Genomic DNA, 23,138 nt, shown 5'->3' with positions numbered 1-23,138 from the left:
ATACAGGGCATCCAACATAGTTTCAATTTAATAATTTGCCATCCAGTTCGTTTAACATTGAGAGCTGACGATGTATCAGTGACTGAGCCACTAAACAATGGAAGAGAAGATGCCTATTCCTGAAATCATTGCTCTGGTTGAAACAGGGATACCAGCCCAGTGGCTAAGAGCTGTAATTAACAAATGTTGGTCAGACTTAGTGCTCATGTGACTTCCTGCATTAGCTCTGCCGGTTCTCTCAGCAGAGATGTCCTCTTCGTACCCTGCTGTCTGCGTAGCCTGAATTCGCTGACCTGTAATCCCTCCCAAAGTTCCCTAGCTACAGTTTGTTAGGACTAATTGACCCATATTTTGCTGGTGATACACAGCCTGCCTTGAAGTTAGTTACTCCTTTTCTCAAGGGACTTTGTCTAGGTTCTGATTGACACATCTTGGTGATGGACACAAATAACTCAGGCTTTCCAGTGTAGTCCTTCAAATCTCTTTAGTAAAATGTTCTTTTGCCCTCAGAGGGCTCCCTGAGAAACATTCTGCCCCCAATTTAAGAAGACAGTGTTAACACATTCCTTTGGTAGACTGGCTGACATAAGAAGTATGGAATGACTACCCAGGATTTACAGCATATCATTTTAAGATACGCAGAAATCTATTTTGTTCTATAGTGAAAACAAACACCTACTACAGTTTTTTTAGGTTAGGGGTACTCTGAAGAACCTGATTGGTTTTCAAACATTGTGCCTATCCTTCCAGGACGTTTAAACACCATATGAAGGGGGAAGCACCAATTTTCGTTGATACGTCCCACTACCATCCTCGGAAAACCTGAATGCCAGTGAGCCCCCCCCTAAACTCAAAACTTTAATTGTTGCAAGGAGACAGCAGAGACCATCCTCTGGCCAAAATAAAAATGCATTGATTAGTGGATCCAGAAGGCAGGTAATCAGGCTTGCGATTGAAAGGATATTGTTTCTCCCCTAGGAGGAAATGCACTGCGCCATGACGATGCTAATAGGTAAACAGAATGTAAACATGGGCAAGGGAAACCAGGGCATGACAAGATAAAGTGAAGAGCAAGAAGCCAAAATGGAACCACAAAGAATGACAATGTGGTGCTGCCTCCATCACATGGAGTCGCATGTTTCATACCACATACAACTGTCAGCGACTAGAATGCAGTCGTAAGAGGGGTGTGAACTCTGGATTTTACTCAATAAGCTATGTCCTCTAACTGAATAGGACTAATGATCAGCAATAAGAGAACCTAAGTCCTGTGAGAAGGTAGTGATTCTTTGGGAAACACAGAGTTATAACCTCCCTTGGAAGATGAGTTTCAAGTTAAGCTTGGCCCCAATGCTGAATGGAATACCTGTATATATAAAATAAAATGGAGCTTGCAACCGGCCAACCTCCTAACCATAAGAGTAGGGTGTGCATTCCCTGAGCCCTGAAGTAGCCTCACAGCAGAAATCACTAAATAGAAAAATAAATCCCAGAATATAGTCAGGAATACAAAAGCAAATCTATCAGCAGTCTAACCCAAATGATCTCACAGATGATCTCTAAAACCAGAAATTATTTATTCTTTCAAATATCTCTTTAAAGACACTTAACTAGTTCCCTTGTCTCAGAGAAGGAATGATTACAGTGAAATCCCTTGTAACCCCGTAACCATATTTCATATCACTAAAAATGTTATAGCACATTTTTACAAAGAGACCACATTGCCCTTTTGTAGTCTTGGCACCCATTACTGTGATGTGGTTATCATTAACCAGAGTCAAGATGGTCAGTGGAGCAGTGGAGATTGTGTTTGGCTTTTTTGGTATCCAGCAAGGGCAAAATTAACTAATATATTGTTTTGCGGTTATATTAGATTAGATGTTGGCCAGCTAGTTCTCATCATGGATCCGTGCAATGTGTTATGTGTATAGATGTTTCTGCCAAAATATTTTGCCATTTTCCTTTGTGGTTCTACAGGACTACACGGTCCTTAGTAACTTGGCTTAGGCTGGTTGTTAAGTTAGGAGGCATCATTAGCGGATTATATGACTTTGATGTCGGTCATAAATCTGTGGGTGAGCATCATTTCAGTTTAAATGTTTTAAGTGGTTGATATGCTGGTTACTTGAGAGGACATTTGTCATTGCCTTGTATCTAGAGCCCTGGCATTTAAAGCAGGATCGACTAACTTGTGAAGAGTGTAACAATACCAAATATTTCAGCATTGCAAAACGTATAAAATATACTTTTCTCCACATAAAATCAGAAATGATTGTGTTATATCTTGTATTCCTGGTGCATCCAGACTTGAACCATAAGGTTTCAAGCCATGTCGGATAACTTCCAACTATGCATATAATTCACAAATATTCATTTTATGTCAATGTATCTCATGTGGATATCTTACAAATCTGGCACACTCCAGTCTTTATGCTGTACACCACCGCTTTGTACCAAACACTGTCATTCGTTTCATAGTACTCACCCCTCTAGTATGTGAAGGAGCTGCTTGATGCCTCCCCAGATCCGGATCTCCACACTGATTTCGGGGTCTTCGCAGATCAGCACCAGAATCCAGGCCACGCTCCAGAGCAGCTTGAGATGGTCTGAGTGCAGCAGGCTGAGCAGGATGGGCACCCCTTCATACAGTTTCACCTGCTGCTTCACCTGGTGCTCTGCACAGAGGAGGCGCAGCAGCTCTGCGGTGAGCCTGGGGCGGGTAACAAGTGCAATGTTTCATTACCTTTCAGGTTAAACCATGGTCATTGTTAATAATCATGGAGCACTGGTCCTCAATATTAGCTCAGTACTTGCCTTTAACTAGTAAAGAGCACCGGAAAGCCGGCAGCCATAAACAACTGTCCTAGACATTCATGCAAACAGAACAGAGCAAGTGTGTATTCTTTGCTTCTACATGGGAATGTTTCCCTTTGAATAACCCCCTTGCCCTACACTCTTGCAAATGTTGGCCTGTTCCTTCTCAATTCCCACCTTGAAAACTAGCTCCCTTTGATGCAAGTGATCTGCAAACATGTTGAGAGTAGGACAGTGGTGTGAAGTAGGAAAACGTCCAGTTGTCAGGCTAGAGGACAGTTCTTCAATTCTGCACTTTATAGAAAATACTGTGCATTACCAGATGTTGACACAGTAGTGCGGCATGAAGTGTGATAGCATTAGTATGAAACGTCTAGTGATGGAGCCACAAGCAATAATGACTGATGGAAACAATGTTTCTGTTGGTCTTTCACCTACTTATCAGGCTGTGGTGTAAATGGGTCAGAAGGGACTGCTAGACATATTAACAGCGAAGCCTGTTCCTATGGATTAACCACCTAGGAATTAATACTGGCCTAAGTGTGAGACAATTAGCATTTTTATTCTGTGGTTCCGGAAGTATGAAGTAGAAAATGGGGCATTTGGAATTCTCTCCCATCACTATCGAGCCATTCCTTTCGAACCCTCTAAAACCGAAGATCTACGGGCCCATTCACAAACAGCATTTTGTGGTACATTTAGTGCTGCTACAAAAGAACTACAAAATGCTATTCACAAACCTACAAGTGTAAATCTCCACCATCACCTCTCCTCTCTTTCTATGGGAGATACTCTCACATATACGTTTACTACTTAGTGGTAAATGCGGGAGGGACGAGGCTAGAAAAAGAGGAATACTTACTACTAAATGGGAGGGGCTTACGGAGGGACATGCACCCACCCACAAAAGAGTAAATCCATCGCTTTTACAAAAAAGCCCTCTAATAGAGCACAGAAAACACTTGCTCGCTTCCACATTCAGCTTCCTGACCCTGTACAAACGCTGCCTCGAGGCAGAATGAATTTCTTATCAAGGGATCGTCAATGCAAGGCGAGTTTCTGCCCAGCAGGGGGTAGCCAAACGTACAAGCACCCATTCACAGTGTGGGCTCAAGTAAATGTGGAGGTGAATAGGATACATTCTGAAGGGATTCAAAGTGTCACAGTACCTGGCTACTTACCTAATTAACAGGCTGCTGTCACTGTGTCACAAGCAGTTAGTTCAACCATTTCAGAGATCATTCAGCCACAAGCCATCAATGGGGACCTTCCCAAACTCTGCCCGGTCTGGATGGGGGCAAGAATCCACATGGACAGCACATTAGCAATCCCAGAAGAGAATATCCGGGGTCTGCACAGGGGGTGAGCCAGGTGATCACTTTAGGAACATCACAGGGACTGAATGTACATACAGCAGGCCCCCCTTACCTCAGAAAACCATGGGAACACGAGGTCAGGCCAGGCACTCAATCACCCACAAAAACAACAAGCACTCATCTGCCATTTTACCTCCTGCAAACCACAATGGGTTCCACACATGATACCCTTTTCCACTGGATCCCCATGCCAGATTTTGTTGGGAAGCAGCTCTCCAATGTTATCTTCCATGATATCCCTAACATGGCACGTGTCGGTGGAGGTGAATAAAAAGGATTTGGAAAGGTGATTTTTGTTTCACTTCAATAAACTCAGAGGTGAATGAAGTGTTTGATGTGGAGGGGGAAAATCAAAGAAAGTTTGGATAGACAAGTCCATCATGAACCAGGGGACAGATTTCGTGATATATTCTTACAGTATATGTGAATAAGCACTCTTCATAAGCTTTTTTATCATCAGTGATTCATAATGCGGTGACTTTCCAGGGAATGCCTTGCTCTTGTATGACACTAAATGTAGGCAAATGAAGGCTAGCAAACCTGAGGTCTCTTGGGACCAAAGAGAAGTTACCTTTGAATGCAAAACTGCACGCTGGATCCGAGGTGTCCAGATATGGTCATTCCTTTTGTACCTCTCGTAAGCAAGGCAAAAGGAGGTTCGTCTTTTGGAAATATAACAAGAAAGCCTGCTCCAAAGGGCCCTCTTACAGATTCAAACATGCATGCTCTTTTTGCGGATCTCCAGGCCAACACAGAGTCAAGCCCCTCAAGAAACATGGCAAGCGAAAACAGCCAAAAAACCCTCACCGTTCCGGTCGGGCAAGTCTCTAGAAAACCCAATCCTTTATTAGTCTCCACAGCCTAACTCACTTATTGGACAGATAATTATTAGTGCAAAATGCCCATAGGCTTCATTATAGCTTTCAGGGAGGTCTCTGCATTCCTTCAAGAGCAGTCCCTAACCCAGTCATCCCAAAGAATCAAAGTCAGCCCCCTCTACCCTTCAAGTAGCAAAATAAGAAGCTTAGCCTTGGCAGGATGGCGGGCCCCTCCACAAGTCATGCCTTACCATATTCCATTGGTTCTCCTCTGCAGCTAGTCCCAAAGAAGCAGCCTGGGAAATTCTTATATTATTCACAATCTATCCTATTGTTCCAGAGTGTCTGTGACAGAAGGGCTGCATGCAGTACAATGCACAGTGAAATATACATCTTCTGATCATGCACAGAGAAGCTGCAGAAATTGGGAAAAGGAGCATTGATGGTAAACATCTGACACGTAATCAGCCCTCAGGCTGCTACCAGTCCACTCCAAGGACATCAGGTTCCTAGCTTTCACATTTGAGGGCTGACTATGCGTGGATGAGTTTATGCCTATGGGGTGCTCCATCTTATGTGCCAATTTGAGACATCTGCCTCTTTTCTTGATTGGGCAGCTCTGGTCCAAAGATATTGTTCACTACTTAGATGTTTTTTTTTTCATGGGTCCCACGCTCCTGAGAGCCCTTCTACCAAGATCTCTTTCCTGGAACACCTCAAGGGGACATGTAGTCTATTTAGTTCAAGATGCATTAGTTGCAGGAGACTATCACAATCAAGACCAAGGTAACCTTACATCAACTACAAATCTTAGTGGGTCAGAACTTTGCACTACGGGTGATTCCCAAAGGTTTCCCTTTCTCTAGGAACATCGCAAGGGCTATGTCTGGACTAAAAGCCAAAAACGATCAAACCAGGCTCTTTCTGGAAATGAGGGAAGACATGGAAATCTGGGTTCAATTTCTGAATTTCTGAATTGGGATGCTAATATGGCCTCAGGCTGCCGCATCAAGTCACAAACCATTCCTACACACAGACTCAGCGGGGCTTTAAGACTATACTTCAAAACAGATGGTGTACGGAGGATTGGCCAATTGGCAAAGTAGTGTGAGAGGGACCTAACCAGAGCATTACATTCCTAGAACTCTTCCTAGTGGTAGTGGCCATAAAAGTGTTAGGTCATGAAAGAAAGTATTTTGGTCTCATAGCATGTCAACACTCAGAGCACCAGTGCTCTTCCGTACTGAAGTTATCAAAGAATCTGGTGCTGACTTGCCCACCTTGTTTCTCTTTAAGATGACATAATTCAGGGCCCTCCTCCTGGACACCAGCAAGCTGAAGACTTATCTTGGTGAAGCTATAGAAACTTGGTGTTCCCTGCTGCAAGACCTGATCACTGCAGTGCCCACCCCAGGCACAAAGAAGGCCCATGAGAGTGCCTGTCACCCTCACTACAGGGAACATAATGAAGTTCATCCAGGGGCAGAGAGTAGCAGGAAAATCCCTGAGGATGGTAAGAAAGCAGTCAGTGGCTATTACCTTTTCCTCGATCCTATAATGTGGTGGAAGATACAACTAAATAATTCCTGATAATAAGAGCAATGCAAGGCTGGGAAAGTCTCTCCCCTTGAACCCATTATACTAGGCACCGCACAGTCACAGACAAGCTGATTAGTCTGCTGGGGATAATGCCCATGGTTTGCAGGTGAGACTAAGAGTGCCTCCATTTTGGTTCTTGCATACTAGATAGCTCATAAGCTGCCTGTTGCAAGACATATTGTGGGCTTACCAAGAACATACAGGAACTTGGAGTCTGTCCATTGCTTACTATTGGTTGGCTTTGCTATCAATCTCCTTTGCCTGCTTCTTACTGATGTCCCAGCTTGTCAGTATTGTGCCTATCCTTCCCATGGAGCAATGCCTCTTTACAATCACATTTTTTTTGCTGGCTTCCATGCTTCCACTGCTCGCTTTTCGAGCACTACATTTTTCTTTTTGGCTAAGCATTCCATGAGGGTGCCTGTTTTTCCAGATGTCTCCCTTCAGTATTTTTCTCCATCTGTGCTCCATGTTACTCTCATTCATTCATGTGCTGCGTCCTGGCCCCCTCCATATTGCGCTTGCTTTGTGTATTCTCCCCATTGCTTTTTTGCTGGTGTGCTTCTCCCCAAGCACTCCACATTGCTCTCTCACCTGTCCTGTGGCTTGTCCTCCCCACTCCCACCCTCTGCATTGCTTCCTCCCACCTGCGCCCTCCTCTCTCGCCTGTTGCTTTACTCCCACACCCCTGTATCACCCCACTACCAGCTCACTTGTGTGCTTCTCCCAGCATGCTCCATGTTGCTTGCTCCCCAGTTACTTATCCTCCCTCCACTCACACCCTTCTCATTGCTTTCATCCCCCTTGCCCCCCTTCGGTTGCTTCCGGCCAACCCTGCTTTTTTTTTTTTTTTTTTTTTTTTACTCTTCTGCTTGTTTGAAAAAAAAGCACCTGCATTCTTTTGTGGCCTTATGGGTGCGTGATGTGCTTTCACCGCAAACACTGAGCAGACAAACACAATTTATGGGGAAGGCCTAGTTTCTTCTCCTAAGCATGTTACAGCTGGAGGTAGCTCATGCCATAAGTGGTTTCAAGTACTGAACAAAAGCAGCAATTAATTCCCTAAAACAACTTTGATGATAATGGATGTGGTAGAGAAATTGTGATGTTAGTAACCTTTAGGAAAACCCCAGCAGTTATATATCTATTTACAGTCAAATAAAATAAAGGTTTCCTGGTCTCTCCAATCATTAAAGGACTGTTTCCCCTTACACAGATCTTAGGTCAACGTCTCTTCATTCCTCATGAAGTGAGTGTGCTGTTTTTCGACAAATGCAGGCTGGGATCTGCAGCATGCATGATGAGCAATGTAAAGGCTTTTAAAAATCACCTGTTTTTGTACAGGAAGCCAGTGCAGCTTGAGAAGAGGGGGCTGGTAGAAACCTTCAGATGATGACCTAAAATAAGTCAGGCTGACATTTTCTGGAGTATTTGAAGTCTGGCTAATAAATACCTGGATAGGCCCATGGAAGGGGAATTAGTTGCCATAATCTAGATATAACATAATCACTCCTTTCACAGTTGTTTTCTTGCAATCAGATGGTAGGATAGGCAGAATTTTTCTTAAGGTTTTTAAGATCTTGGAGCAAGATGCCATGACGTTACTAAACTGGGGAGCTAAGATACATTTATTATCAAAAACATTCATGTTGGTCCTGTACTATCTGCCCAACAGTTGTTGGCACAGCTATGTAAACTGGCATTACTTTGGTCTTATCGGTAGTAAGCTGGAGTTAATTTTGTTTCATCCAATTTGCCATTAATGTCAGAGTTTTTTTAATTTGCAGCATGTTTTATCATCAAGTCCTCCCAATCTGACAATTAAGTGTCAGCCTCAACGCCATATATAGTGAACCATAGGAACTAATCAGAGATGCACGGGGTCTCATATATATGTTAAACAGCTTTGGGTAGGAGACCTACCAACTTATACATTTACTTCACCGTGTAAGAAGGGGATGGGGACTCATGCGGAGAGCCCCTCACCATGCCCCCGCCTCCACCAAAAATAAAGAAACAAAAAAAAAAGTTTTCAATGCCTTAGGTGTTTTCACACCACTTAATGGACATTGGCGCTCAAAGTTTCCAAAGAAGCCACTTTATGCAGCGGTTTCCAGCTCAATTTTTCTGCTACCATATGATTTCAGCTCCTCATCGGGTAACTGTGTGAAGGAAGCTGAAATTGTATGACCCATAGTGGCACTGTGTGAGCTGGCAGGTCTGGAGTAGATTGATGAGTCCTGGGGTACTCCACAGGACATCTTTTTTGATGAAGATTTAAATCCTCTAGGGCGTACAGACTAAGATCTGCCCTGTAGAAAATATCTAAACCAGCCCAGAACACTATCCTCCAAACCCATGTCCTGTAAGTATGCAGAAGCATCAGGTGAGAGACATTTTTAAGAGTGTCTGAAAGATCCAATGGGATAAGGAATTCAGGGCCTGATTACGAGTTTAGGCGTTATTTAGTGCGCCTGATAAATAACAATATCATGGTGTGTGTTATTTATCGGGTGTAATAAATAACACCTATTACGAGTTTGTGGGGAATAATGTGGATTTTGGTGTTTAACTCACCAAAATCTGCCTGAAATGGTAAATACTGTAAGATTTTCTACTCTTAAATTTCAGCAGCTTTGACTTGCCACCATTTAAAGCATCCGATAATTATCAAATATGTTAAATACAGTCAAACGTATAATTCTAACCAATCCGTAGACAGGGGTTTATGCGTGGGTCGGAATGAACCGACCCACTCGTAATCACACCATCAGTGTTACATTCATCAATGGACAGATGGTGATCATTCAACACAGTCGTCAATACTGATTCCATGGAATGTGCTGGACTAAAACCGAATTGTTACTCGTCAAGCTGATTTTTTTCTTCTAAATAGCTTAGTAGTTAAAAGTTGATTAAGTTTTCCATAACTCTGGTAACAAATGCCAACCGTGAAGAAGATCTATAGTTAGCAGGAGCTATAGGGTCTCCCTTCTTTTTTATAACAACAGTGGCTTGCTTACAAGAACAAGGTACTTGACCTGTCTGAAAAGAAATTTCTCAGTTTCACAAGTTTAACTCCTAAGATCCCAGTGTATAAATTAACGATTTTCAGCCAGCTGGGATCCCTAGGGGATCTCAAGCTTAGTTTTCAGATAGGCTTAATTACACCCTCCAGAGTAACTAGCTTAAAGTGCATGAAAGCACTAGTAGGAGAGACCGAGGCCAGGTGACTGACATCCTTTCTGGCTGTGAGTTGAAAGTGGATCCAAATGTTTCAATTTGGTTTGGAAAAATATCAGAAAGTTGATCAAAAATGAATTGAGAAGATGGGATTTCTCAGCTTTCACAGCAGTCCTATGACTAACTTCAAGACCTCTTTGTTGAACATGGCACACTAGTTATTCTATTCACAAAATTGTTTTTGTTGACTTTCTGCCTTTTTAAAGATTGTTGTAAGAACTTTCTATTTATTATTAAACTAAGGGTCACTAGGTTTTAAACCAACCATGGATAAGCAGAGATCCATCTATTAAAACTGTTGACAGTGGAATAAATTCCACATTCAAGCAGATATTCCTTATGCTTCAATGCCTCTGAAGGAAGGGATTAGTAATTTTAGCCCATTACCTTCCTAAATCTTAGTTTATCTTAAAGCACTTATTATTAATATCATTGTATTTGAAAAGGGACATAATAGCGGTCTGACCATGGAATGGAAACCTCCATGGTCACTTCAATATTTCCAAAGGGAGCTAGAACTTCTTCCAGGGTATGATCTGCTTTATGGGTAGGACCTTTAACCAGTTGATAAAGGTCAAGTGTTGAGAAACTCTCCAGGAATTCCCTAGTTTCAGTAGAGTTATTGTAATCACTAAACATATTAAAATCTCCTACAAGAAGAATATTGGCAGGTTGAAGGACATAAGATACAAATACTTTCATTATGGATGAAACAAAAGTAGAGTCATAACCAAGAGGTCGATATAAAACATCATCTATTTGACATTTGTGAATATTCTTGGTTCAAGAGCTGAAAATGAAAAAAATATCATTAAAAACTATCAGCAAAATGCTCCCCATTTTTGAAGTTCAATTCATGCGAATTACTGTAGAGTTACTGGGGTTTGCCACTTGGAAAATTTGGTCCAGTGTCATCACAAAAGCAAATTTCAGGAAAAAAAAGGCTACGTTAGGCACAAACTCAAGTATAAAATCTCCAGTCAGTACTGTTTTCACCTGTGAACAAGTATTTCAAATATCACTTTAATATAGCTCTTACCCACAAGTGTGAACCAGCTTTAGGGGAACCAAAAGTTCTGCCATAAGCAGAGGGGGATGGCGCGGCCTGCCATAGCTTGAGCCATATTTCCTTTTCTAAGTAAGGAAAGAGTTAATGTCACTGCCATGAGTACAGTATCATTACAGGCTCTGCAAGGGATGTCAGCGGGAGAAACGATCATGTTATGGGAAGCTATTCCAGGCAACTGTGGAGTGACTGTATGGGTTGTAGTATTACTGTGGCAAGCCTTTTCCACCCAGCACCCAGACAGTGTGGATGCGTGTAGATGGGTTGCCTGAGTTGCACAAAAGCATGCCCAATGTGTGTTTTCACCTTGCACCTCATAAAATAGGCAGAGTGCAGAAGTTGCAGAGTCCACCTGTGAGAACAACTAGAGCACAGCCGATGGCATGTGCAAGGAGGTGCAATATGGCACTCATCAAACTTGGACCAGCCACCAATTTTCTTACAAACCGTTGGGGCACCCAGTCTAAAAAGGAAGAGAAAGTGCAATAAGCAGAGGGAGTAGACAATTGAAAAAAAAAAAAAATACTTTCCCAAAAGAAATTAACTGTTCCACGGACCAGAGAGAACATATCAAGATGTTCAGTGGATTAAAACCAATAAAACTTTAAGAAACAAGTCTCTGTATGTATAAAAGAAAACCTCATCATAGATGAAAAGTACGTAACCTAGCCTTACAACACTGCCACAATTTTCTTCATCCTTTCAGCTAATCACACGTGGTGTGCCTCAGAGCTCTTTACTATCCCTTAGCTTATCTAAGATCTATGTCAAAATGCTGGGCTGGCTTGTTTGTCCTAGGACTGTGGTTCCACATGCATGCTGCTGATATCCAGATCTTCCTCAAGCTCATGGCAGGGGAGAGGGGCTTTTATATGTTGCGGCTAAGAATTTCCAGCCTAGTACAATGGTGGTCCAGGAATGGATAGTGCGCCACTGGCTCAAAGTGAACTTTGACAAGACTGGAGGCAGACATTAGTTGCCAGTTTTTGGCCTTTTGTTATGGGCACATATGCCACTCCCATGCAAGATGTTCACATTCTGGGATTTAGGTTGATTAGGAAGGCTTCACTAGTGGCACAGGTTAAAGATATGTCAAAGTCTGGTTTATGCCACTTCTGTGTTCTTATAAAGATACTTCTCTTGTTCCTCATCTGTTGCTGCCATTGTCTCTCAACATGATCATGCCAGATCTTTATACCTTGGATTTAGTAATTGCCTTGTGGCAAAACTTCAACTGATAAAAAAAGAACTGATGGCCGCCTGCTGCACGGTGACTGTCAGTCTGAACAGGGTACACCTTCACTGACTTGCTTGAAATGGTTTTGTGTTCGGAACGCGATACATTTTAAGCATTAAGCGCTGTTCACTGGGACATCTAATGAGCACCCCACTCCTTCCAGAGAGGTGCCACCCAGTGAAGAGAAGAAACCTTTTTCTGTACCCAAACCTGCATCACTAACAATCATCAACAACAGGTATTCCAGGATGTTCTTTTATCCGATGATGCCAGATTAGGTTTCAGACCTATGCTGACATCATTTACCATATGGTCTTTTTATGCACAAGATTATTTCTGCTTGTAATCTTCAGTCAGGAACTACCAGCATGCTGGTAATTCATCAATTTAGGACCTGGATTGACGGATGCTTGTTTTTGCTGCTGGCTTCAACTTTTTTGAACGATTTTACTACCTCATCTGTTCGTCTTTCATTAAAAATTGAATACTTGACAGGCATTGATCTGATATATCTAGCACACTGGTATCCATTGTTAGTGCTTTACAATTAATCATCACCCACTTGGCATACAATAGTCAGAAATCAGAACAAGAGGTTGGCCGGACATTGTTTTTGAGACCATCTCCTTTTTGTGTAGAACAAAGTACATATCTAGCCTCGAAAAAAGTAAAAGATGTTAGCATGATGCCATAAACTCAACTTATTCCTGTGAGAGCTACAGGAATTAAGACCCAGAAGGGTTAGTGCACTGCCGGCCCAACCCAATCTAATACACATACGTTATGGACCAGATGAAAGTCCTAAAAGGAGGACAGTTCTTTGAGATGGGTAATTTGGAGGTACACTTTTCCTGATTTTAGTTTATCACCAGGAAGAATGTGCATGCTCATTAAATTCACTTTAATGATCAGCCTTGTTAACAAACCTTTCACAGGGTGCACGTATGAGTGAGTTAGTTAACAGTTCTTTTTTCAATCACAGCAGGTTTTTATAATCGTGCTCCATTTCAAATCTTGGGGACAGTACCTTTTAGAAAGCAGGTCATATTCATGCAGAATCATCATGAGATTTTCCATGATAGACAGCTCGCTTATCTTCTCCCTACATTGGGGACTAAGAGTTTAAAATAGTTAGAAACAACTGAAAATTAGAACATGATCAAAAAAATACAAACTTAGAATTAAGATTTCTTTTAATCAAATAGTCAAGTTTCAATAATGCTTTCTGAGTTCAAATATTTCTCACTTGTTCTGGTTCCCATTCTTTTGTAACCTCAACTACCAATTACATATGATAAACAAACGTGTGTGTTATCTATACAATAGTCACTGAAAAGCCACAGGTAAAAACTGGTTTATGGTTCAGGCTCAGAGGCGCCAAACCACTGAAATTTGCATACAGAGCGCGCCAACAACTGCAAACACAGTAACAGGAGCTCACCTCTCTGCCAAACTGGTCAGGGCCAGGAGTGCTCCCAGCAGTACAGTGTTGTCCCTGGCTGCCAGCAGCTTCACCAGAGTCTGGGGAGGAAAACATTTTAGCTATTAAAACATATGTAAATACTACACTCTGTGATTTCAACCACCTTTAAAACAACATCTTCTTGGCACGTGGGCACAAGTGTGCGAGTGGTTCATTTGCTGAGTGAATGGATGGATGAATCGGTCAGACGGCAAGGGAGTCAGTGGATAAAAGAAAGTTAGTGGGTGGATGAACTGGTAGGTGTGACTGAGTGTGCAAGTGAATAAGGAGTAAGCAAGTAGAAAACAGGTTTGGGAGTGAGGCAATGATAAGTTTTCATATGAGTGAGTGGGTGGGTGGGGAGTTTTTATTTGTTTGAATAAGAGTAGGGGTCAAGTTAAAGAGATGCTATATGTACACCAACACTCTACTAAACCAAGACAGTTCTGAGTGGTAGAAGTATGTATGGGCCAGACTGAGGTCACACCCATGGCACAGAAGCAATATTCGTAGAAGTCTCCACTTTTTCATCAGAATGCCATCAATATTGTGTACCTACGCCTATGGACCTAAATGTAGAATAAAGGTTTAACATGTTAACATCAAACCAACCTCTGCTTTAGTTCATTTCTTGGTAGTAACAATGATTCAGTGTTAGTGGTCAGAGGAAAAAAGACATCAGACTCAGGGACCGATTAAGAATTTTGGGGGGTCTGGGCCAAACGTATTTTGGGGGTCCCTGCTTAGAACAGCTTTGAATTTGGATCCAATTTCAGCTCTTTCGTGCCCTCTTTGGCCAGGTCACTGACAGTGCACAGGCACACTCGTCCAAATTCTTACTGTGTAACATCTGATATTAAGTGTGTTTTCAATATTGTAAAACAGCAGCAGCTCACTAATATTACTGCAAATAATCTCTGTGACACCCTCCTATTTCTCATATATGAGACCCTGCTTTGAACTAAAAAACCTTTTATGGATGTTGCATGAAACAAACACATTTTTCTGCAAAATGCCTGTAATAGATTCTCACACATCACCCACATTAAAAAGAAATGAAAGAAAATAGTATTTAAAACAATCTGTTTAAGAATTATTCAAGGTCACCAGGACAGGACTCTGCAGAACAGAGCTGGCTCCCTGAGGCCCCTGTAAGGCTGTGGCCCTGGACCAGAGTCCACTTGGCCCATGCCTTAAAACGTCTCTGTTGGGACTGAGTTGTTACAGAAGCAGGAACCTCAGAATGAGAGACATGTGACAAACAAAAGAGTGCACTATGGATCAAGAGCCTCGCTCCATCACTGATGACATCCTCCTTGAAACCCAGAGGGAGCCTGCAGAGCCAATGACAAGCGGGAAGAACATCTGGGACAGTCACTGCTGTAATTTATGGCAGTAGAATCTACTGGTGGCGATGAGGTCTGAGAAGTCAGAGCAAAGGTGAAACCCAAGCTGCTCACAATCAACTCGTCACAGATGCCCTCTAAGCTCATCTGCAGAAGGCACTTGAGACCTCCTACAATGACTTTAAAGCACAGCAGCCTGTGATGTCACCTTACGGATACTCGAGGGGGAGGCGGAGAGAGTACTGGTGTGAGGCACAAACAGTCCGAGCCCGCAGAAGTAAACTGGATCCACTGAGTGATCCCAGCTCATCACTGGCACCTGGGATGACACTGCAAATCCTTTGTCAGAGAAAATGCATGCGGTAAAGTTGCACCACTACTTTGAAGAAAATGTCCAGAGGTCCAAACCAAGGTAGTAAACAAGCATTTTCAATGCAACAGGTCTCGCATTTGCTCGAGTTAGAGCTATTAGCGTTGTAAACTCCTAACCGGACTTTTCTTGCCACACAAAGTAAATGAAAAAAAAAAAGCAGTGCGATCACGCTATGTAAAATGCAGCGCGATCGTGCTGAATTTGAAAATGGAAAAACCGAGCGCAATCGCGCTATGTAAACCCAAGCGCGATTGGGCTGCATGGAAAATAAACAGAGAAAGTAGCCCAGAAACCATGCTGAAAACATAAAGCCCCGTATGTTTTCAGTAGTTTACCGGTGGTGTGAAGGTGGGCTAAACACCGGAAAAGGCATGACCTATGCATGCCTTTCACAAATTAAAGCAAGCAGATTTTAAAAGGCAAGCCCACGAACCAAAGAAAGTGACTGACTTGATATGGGCGTGCTTGGAAGTCCAAAGAGAGATTACTACAGGGGAGGAGCGCTTTGCAATCGCCCCTAAAAACAAATGAAGTTATGAGACATCTGCAGGTCACACAACAGTCGTGGATGTAAGGAAACAGACAGAGCAGACATGAGTGCAGTAATGCAATGACTATGAATGGAGCAAATTAGCCTCCAACACTGTGTTTCTGAAAGTGTGTCTCTGAACTGTGCTGGCAGTAAGCTGCACCAGTGGGTGATGCCATTGAAAACAGTGTCCGAAGAGGGGTTTGGGGACCTGGTACTTATTGTTTTACAAATTAAGCATAGGTTAGGTTAATGAGGTGTACAGTCAACCGAGGTGCAGAGCTGAAAAAAGTATGTGCGTAGCGGATCTCATCTCTACCCTTTGTTGTTTATTTATTCTATGCATTTGTAAAGCACATGGCTTCCCTAAGGTATCCCAGCGCTCAGGTGACGAGCTAAAGCGCCAATCCCAGAGACGGGGTACCAGAGGACTTAATAAAGAAAGAGCCAAGCCTGACAATTTCCTACAGCGGGACTCATTATCCATACATCTCAGTCCTGTGAGGAGCGAATTCCAGAGTTTAGGTACTCAGGACCTGATTTATACTTTTTTAGCACCACATTTGCATCATTTTGTGATTCAAAAGCAGTGCAAACTTCCAAAAGTCAATTATATTTTGTAAGTTTGCGTCGCTTTTGCATCAAAAATTGACGCAAATGCGGCACTTAAAAAGTGTAAATCAGGCCCTAAGTATGAAAAGGATCTTCCATCTCATCTGGCTCCACGAAATCGGGGAACCTTCAAGAAGTGGCCAGAGGCGGACCTTAAAGTCCTGGTGGGAGAGTAGGGGACTAGCAATGACCTGATTTCCTGAGGGCCTCTGGACTTGAGCCCTTTGCATGCAATGTTTTTAATTTTTTTCTAGAATCAATGGGAGCCAGAGTAGGGAGGCCGTGGCCTCCTTTACTGAGGCAGACCTCAGAAGCTTGAAGAGAATTTTAGCAGCCGCATTCCGCACCACCACCAGCCTTTTAATAACGTTTTTTGGGAAGCCAAGGTACAATGAGTTGCTGTAGTCAAGCCATGACAAGACCAGGGATTAAACAACCGTTCTTTGGCATGAGATTCAGGATTTTGCTTAGGGTTCTAAGAACCCCAAAACAAGTGGCCACCAGCATGTTAACCTGTTTGTCCATGGACAGCCACATTCCGAGGCTTTTTATGGGGGATGTAGGGAGAGGTGGATTATCCAGGCATTCCGGCCAGCTGATCGGAGGATGAGGGTCAGGCCTGTTCCCAAGAATCATAAGCTCGTTTTTTTCACCATTCAATTTCGTGCAACAGTTCGCCATCCATCTGGCCACTTTCTACAGGCAAGGGGCTAACTGAGGAATCCCAAAGGATTTCCCAGGTGCCATGGTATCATCAGCATAGGAAATTAGTGGCAGTCCATACTTATGCACAATATCCGCTAAAGGGCGCATGTATACAATAAAGAGCGCAGGGCTAGGAGGAGAGCCCTGTGGGACACTACACTTCAAAGGCAAGACATCGGAATAGCATGTCTTCACAAATTTGTATGGTTCTGTCCTTCAAAAAGGAGGTGACCCATTTGTGTGCAAGATTCTGCAATCCAGCCTGCCTCAGTCTGTCAGTGAGAATTGAATGATCCACTGTATCAAACACCGCACTTAGATCCAGCAAAATAATCGCAGTGGCTCCTCCCTGGTCTAGCATTGCTTTCAGTTCTTCCTGCTAGGGGAGCTGTTTCCTTGCTTGATGGGCATAGAAGCCCATCTGTGTGACATGCAGAAACTGATTTTGTTTCTGGAACAAAGAGAGGGATTGGTTGACATGCTTTTTCGAGGATCTTGCTTACAGAGAGTAATTGGAAAATTGGTCTATAATTCTGTGGCAAAGAGGGGTCTAAGTGGGTTTTATTTAGCAGAGGCCTTACTACTGCATGTTTCCACTTCTTGGGTACAGTCCCTGTCTGGAGAGAGAAATTGAGTAAGTCCTTTAAGACGGCGAGGATAGCTTGCATTCCTTGTACCCATATTTGAGGTGGGGTAGGGTCTAGAGGGGACCCTGATTTAACCTTATTGACTTAAGCAAGTATTTCTTCCTCAGTGATGGGGGGGAAGAGGGCAGTCCAGGAGAGGGGATAATAGGCGCAATATTATCCACCTGAGTTGATGAGGGCGAAAGGTTGGGTTGTAGTGAGCCATAAATATCACAGATATTATTTTGAAAGAAGGAGCCAGTTCATTGCAGTTGGCCACAGAGGGGTCAGGGATGGGCTCCCATTTGTCGGGGCAGAGAGGGATTTTACAATTTTAAAAAGTTCCTTAGGGGTGCTGGTATCCTAGCTGATTTTGGCCTCACAGTAGGCTACCTGGGCCTTTTTAATTTCTGCAGGATAGTACAAGACTGCTGTCCTGTAGGGAAGCTTCAGGTGATCAGTAATCAGTTGTTCTGCTGCTTGCTTCTCTGCTGGTCTCTTAGTATGGCTAAGTGAAGTTCTACATATCCTCTGGCTATCTATGCTAAAGCTGATTATAAAAAAGTCTATCGGAAATGCAGGCTCCACGGCCTCTATTACAGGAGTTGATCCTCGACATGCTAAATCTCTTTTCTTGGATATTTTTTGCCTGGTGGAGAGCTATTATATGTATAAAGGTTACTCATGTAGTTTGCCTCTAGTTATTTCTGTGTAAGAACTTAGAATTCCCATATTAGAGTAGCAGCGGTTCTGGCACTGAACCTGGACATCTTTGTTCGTTGAGCTCTTTCTGATTGTCCCTGAAAGCCCTTAAGGGCATCCTGCGTGCCCCACCACATCTCCTTTAAAGACTGAACAAATATGGTCACATCATCCACATCCTGATGGAACTCTGTGGACTCCCATTGCGGCCTGCATCACCTTCAAAACCAGCTATGTCACTTGCTTCAGCTTCATCATTCACATGCTGACTTTATGCTTGTCTTTGACCCTGTACTGCGCTCAGTTACCCTTTGGCAAGGTTTGCACTATAGAAATACCACATACACACAAGGGACAGTCTTCCAATTAAAATGGCCGCATTTCCAGTCTCTATAGTGTCAGGAGAGGATTTTAACCTGGTATTCAATCCTAGTATTGATTGCTCAATTCCTCTAAAGCATAGGGTCACATAACTAGAAGCAAAACTAAGTTAACATTTCGCAGAGTAATTGGAATTTTCAAAAACAGTTGGCTTTATCAATACCAGGAGCATTCTCAGATGTTCACATATAAGCAAATGACATCCAGAGTCAAATTCATCTGGAGAACAGTCGAGAGAAGATGGACAACGTTTCTGAGTGTCTTGATTACAATCAGCATCCAATGAAACAAATCTTCCTCCATTTAAACTCTTTGACCCTCACATGAAAATTACTGCTGGCAATAAATTAAATATCCAACGAGGTCAACACTCTGGTCCCAATTTTGAGTTTGGCTGACGTAAACTCTGATCCCCAAACTTGCGACCTCCCTGCTGGAGTTATTAAGAGTTTCCCACTAGGTCAGCGGGCAGAAACCTGAGTTTTACCCTGCTGGCCTAGCTGGAAACAGGTTACAGCATTGTCTCCAGCTCGTAATCGAGCCGGCGGCAATGCTATAGCCCACAGGGTGCACCAGCACCCTTCTACTGATCACTGCAAGGGTGCTGGTCAGGGGGGACACTGCACTGCCATGCCTAGTGCAGGTGCCCTCCCTGGGACCCGCTGCATGCGTTCTCCACCAGCCTTTTCCTGCTGGTGCTACCGCCATGAAAAGAATGGCGGAGAATGAGGTTGTAATCCCCAGGGCAGCGCTGCCCTGGTGGATTAGGACCGCCACCTACCTCCAGACCGTCGGGACCTCTGATCCCGGCTGAGGTGGCGGTTCCCTGGCAGCCTGATCACGAAGGTTGTAATGTGGCGCTCAGACCGCCATCCGCAAGCCTGGCGGTCCAGTGACCACCAAACTCGTAATGAGGCCCTCAGTCAGGTTAACTCATAATGGTAGTGCACTTAAGCACTGCTGCCAGAGGTACATAAACATAACTGGAATGACCACTGTTGGGGAAACCTAAGCTTTACCAGACGGCTATCAGTTTGAACCATTTAATAGCAGCTCCGAGCTGATCTTATGTTGGGTGGTAAACTGCTTCAGTTTTAGCCAATGTTGCCATATGTAATGAGTAATGTGCAGCAATGTATTCACTCCAGGCTCCAACTATAATTGTGTGGGATCCAAGCAGGGTAGATTTTAACCATGTGGTATCCCAGCAGAGTGGATTATAACCATGTGGTATCCAGCAGAGTGGATTTTAACTGTGTGGTATCCAGCAGAATGAATTTTGACCATGTGGTAGCCCAGCAGAGGGGATTTTAACCATGTGGTATCCCAGCAGAGGGGATTATGACCATGTGGTATCCTAGCAGCGTGGATTTTAACCACGTGGTATCCAGCAGAGTGGATTATGACCACGTAGTATCCTAGCAGCGTGGATTTTAACCACGTGGTATCCAGCAGAGTGGATTTTAACTGTGTGGTATCCAGCAGGGTGGATTTTGACCATGTGGTATCTCAGCAGAGTGGATTTTAACCATGTGGTATCCCAGCAGAATGGATTTTGGCCATGTGGTATCCCAGCAGAGTAGATTTTAACCACGTGGTATCCCAGCAGAGGGGATTTTAACCACGTGGTATCCCAGCAGAGGGGATTTTAAGCATGTGGTATCCAGCAGGATGGATTTTAATCATGTGGTATCCCAGCAGAGTGGATTTTAACCACGTGGTATCCCAGCAGAGGGGATTTTAACCACGTGGTATCCCAGCAGAGGGGATTTTAACCACGTGGTATCCCAGCAGAGGGGATTTTAACCACGTGGTATCCCAGCAGAGGGGATTTTAACCACTGCTATCCCACCAGAGTGGATTTTAACCATGTGCTATCCCACCAGAGTGGATTTTAACCATGTGCTATCCCAGCAAAGTGGATTTTAACCATGTGCTATCCCAGCAAAGTGGATTTTAACCATGTGGTATCCAGCAGAGTGAATTTTAACAGCATGGTATCCCAGGAGTGTATTTTAACCATGTGGTATCCTAGCAGAGTGGATTGTAACCACGTGGTATCCAGGAGAGTAGATTTTAAATGTGTGGTATCCCAGCAGAGTGGGTTTTAACCACGTGGTATCTCAGCAGAGTGGATTTCAACCATGTGGTATACCAGCAGAATGGATTTTAACCACGTGGTATCCCAGCAGAATGGATTTTGACCATGTGGTATACCACCAGAGTGGATTTTAACCACTGGTATCCCAGCAGAGTGGATTTTAACCATGTGGTATCCCAGCAGAGTGAACTTTAACCACAAGTATCCCACCAAAGTGGATTTTAACCACCGGTATCCCACCAGAGTGGATTTTAACCACGTGGTATCCCAGCAAGAGTGGATTTTAACCACTGATATCCCACCAGAGTGGATTTTACAACTGGGATACATGGCCTCCTTCTGTAAATAGACGATACTTAGCCTCCGCAGGAGGTACCAATTACCACCAGCAATATTACTACCACAGGAAAAATAAGGCCCTTAAACTCAATTACTCTTTCGGCTGTCCTTCATGCACACTGTCACACTTTACATTGAAGTCTTGCACCCACCATACATGACCAGCCAAGAAGGTTTGTGCCAGAACTGAAGCCGCAAACCTACCTTGTGGGCCCCACTGGCAATCACCCACTCTCTCTGGTCTTTGACAGCAGACAGTTTTTGGAAGATATCTGCAAAGCAACAGAAGCACATTAAGTATTTGGCAGTTGTCAATAAAGTATAACATTATGCAAAGCGAATATTGTCTGGAAACATTTATGGCGGTGTCTTAAACAGCAATAATTAAGAAGGCACAACAAACATGCTATGGTGCACGTGTATATCTAAGGCACCATTCGAAAATTCCTCAACCTTTTAAGACTGTTTCTTGCAACCTAGCTAATTATGAAAAACGATATGATGAAATAATATTTTCTGTGGCTTACGTCACAAGCAGTAATTAGCGATGCTTGCTGTAATTTCATTGGCGTGTGCTCCTCTGGGGCTGATTTGCTATGAAATAAAGATGGGCCCGAAGAGTTGTGCAGTGCCTGGAGTTACAAAGTGCTGCGTTCTGGGGCTGCAGCGAGCACAGGCTTAGCAGATGCTACACCACTGCATGCGAGGAAGGAGACAGACCCTGCAACTGCAGGCCTGTCCCTCCATCAAACTGCCAGGAGCAGTGGAAGTGACCTCACACCTCTGGCTCCCTAAGTCGTCACAGGGATGACCCTGTCACACCCATTACCCCTCAGAAGCCAGCTTGCTGCCCAAGGGCCTGGAGAGAAGAGAAGGTATAGAAACTACAGAAAGTAAACATGTGTCTTGCATCCCTGTTTAGGTCTTGACTAGAGACAGATTTAGCTATCTGCCAGAGCTTTTCTAAATCATAAACTGTACTATTAAATATTGAGTAATATAATACATTGAGGGGCTTTGGGTTAGTCCCTCTCATCCACTGCCTGCTGGAGGTGTCATTCACATTCTGGATCTGCCCCGCCGGACACTATAGAGGCAGTAAATGGGCAGCCGCCTTCAGCCATTGTTTTGTGGGAACCATCACTGGCAGTTTCCATCAGTCCACAGGGCAGGCATTCAGTGAATGCAATGTCAGTCATCAAGAGTGACAGCATTTTGCCGCATTACGTCTGAATCAACACCTGGAATTGGAATTCTTTTTTTTTTTTTATATTAGGACTGTGGAGGTCGGGGCAATTGAGAAGTAGGTGGGCTGAGAAGGAACGGGGCAGTGGAGGGGAAAAGGCAGCACAAAATGAGAACAACAAAAGGGCCGGGCAGATAAAACATGCAAGAGAGAGGTTTGCAGAGACAGAAGTACAGAGGTGAGAGAGAGCACCACTAAACATGGGGGCAATGAAGCAGCTGAATGAGAAAACACCATGCATCATGGAGGGAGCGAGAGAACAAACAAGGGGACAACTGGAAAACACATGCACTCACATGGAATGCCTAACAACAAAGGAGTTCCCTAACAATGAGCAGTGGAAGGACATGGTAATCGGGTTTATACTCTTAGGAAAGGAAAACACAACATTAACAAGGGAAGCTACCATATAATAACCAAGCAAATGTGAGTGACCTTATGGTCATTTAATGGTATGCAATGGGTGGAGTTTAAGCCCGCTAAATTCTTGGGAAACTGACAATAGATATTTTTCAACCTGAAAAAAAGAGATCACTTCTAGGCTAATTTTAATAAATTGATCT

The 23,138-nt window shown here is 43.5% G+C and overlaps 1 protein-coding gene across 1 annotated transcript in view; it reads right to left on the bottom strand.

The window, feature by feature from the left end:
- The window catches only part of NEK10 (NIMA related kinase 10), a 681,202-nt gene that overhangs the window by 531,387 nt on the left and 126,677 nt on the right, over nt 1-23,138 (bottom strand). Inside the window, exons 9-12 of the mRNA XM_069212020.1 lie at nt 21,534-21,601; nt 13,595-13,674; nt 13,181-13,267; nt 2,486-2,710 (exon numbers count right to left, since the gene is read on the bottom strand). Coding sequence (XP_069068121.1) covers nt 2,486-2,710; nt 13,181-13,267; nt 13,595-13,674; nt 21,534-21,601 — 460 coding nt within the window. The remainder of the gene's footprint in view (nt 1-2,485; nt 2,711-13,180; nt 13,268-13,594; nt 13,675-21,533; nt 21,602-23,138) is intronic.

Source organism: Pleurodeles waltl, chromosome 10 (assembly GCF_031143425.1).
Source record: "Pleurodeles waltl isolate 20211129_DDA chromosome 10, aPleWal1.hap1.20221129, whole genome shotgun sequence".
NCBI classification, from domain to species: domain Eukaryota; kingdom Metazoa; phylum Chordata; class Amphibia; order Caudata; family Salamandridae; genus Pleurodeles; species Pleurodeles waltl.
Note: the sequence above shows the minus strand (reverse complement) of the source record. Positions and strands in the feature narration are given on the sequence as shown.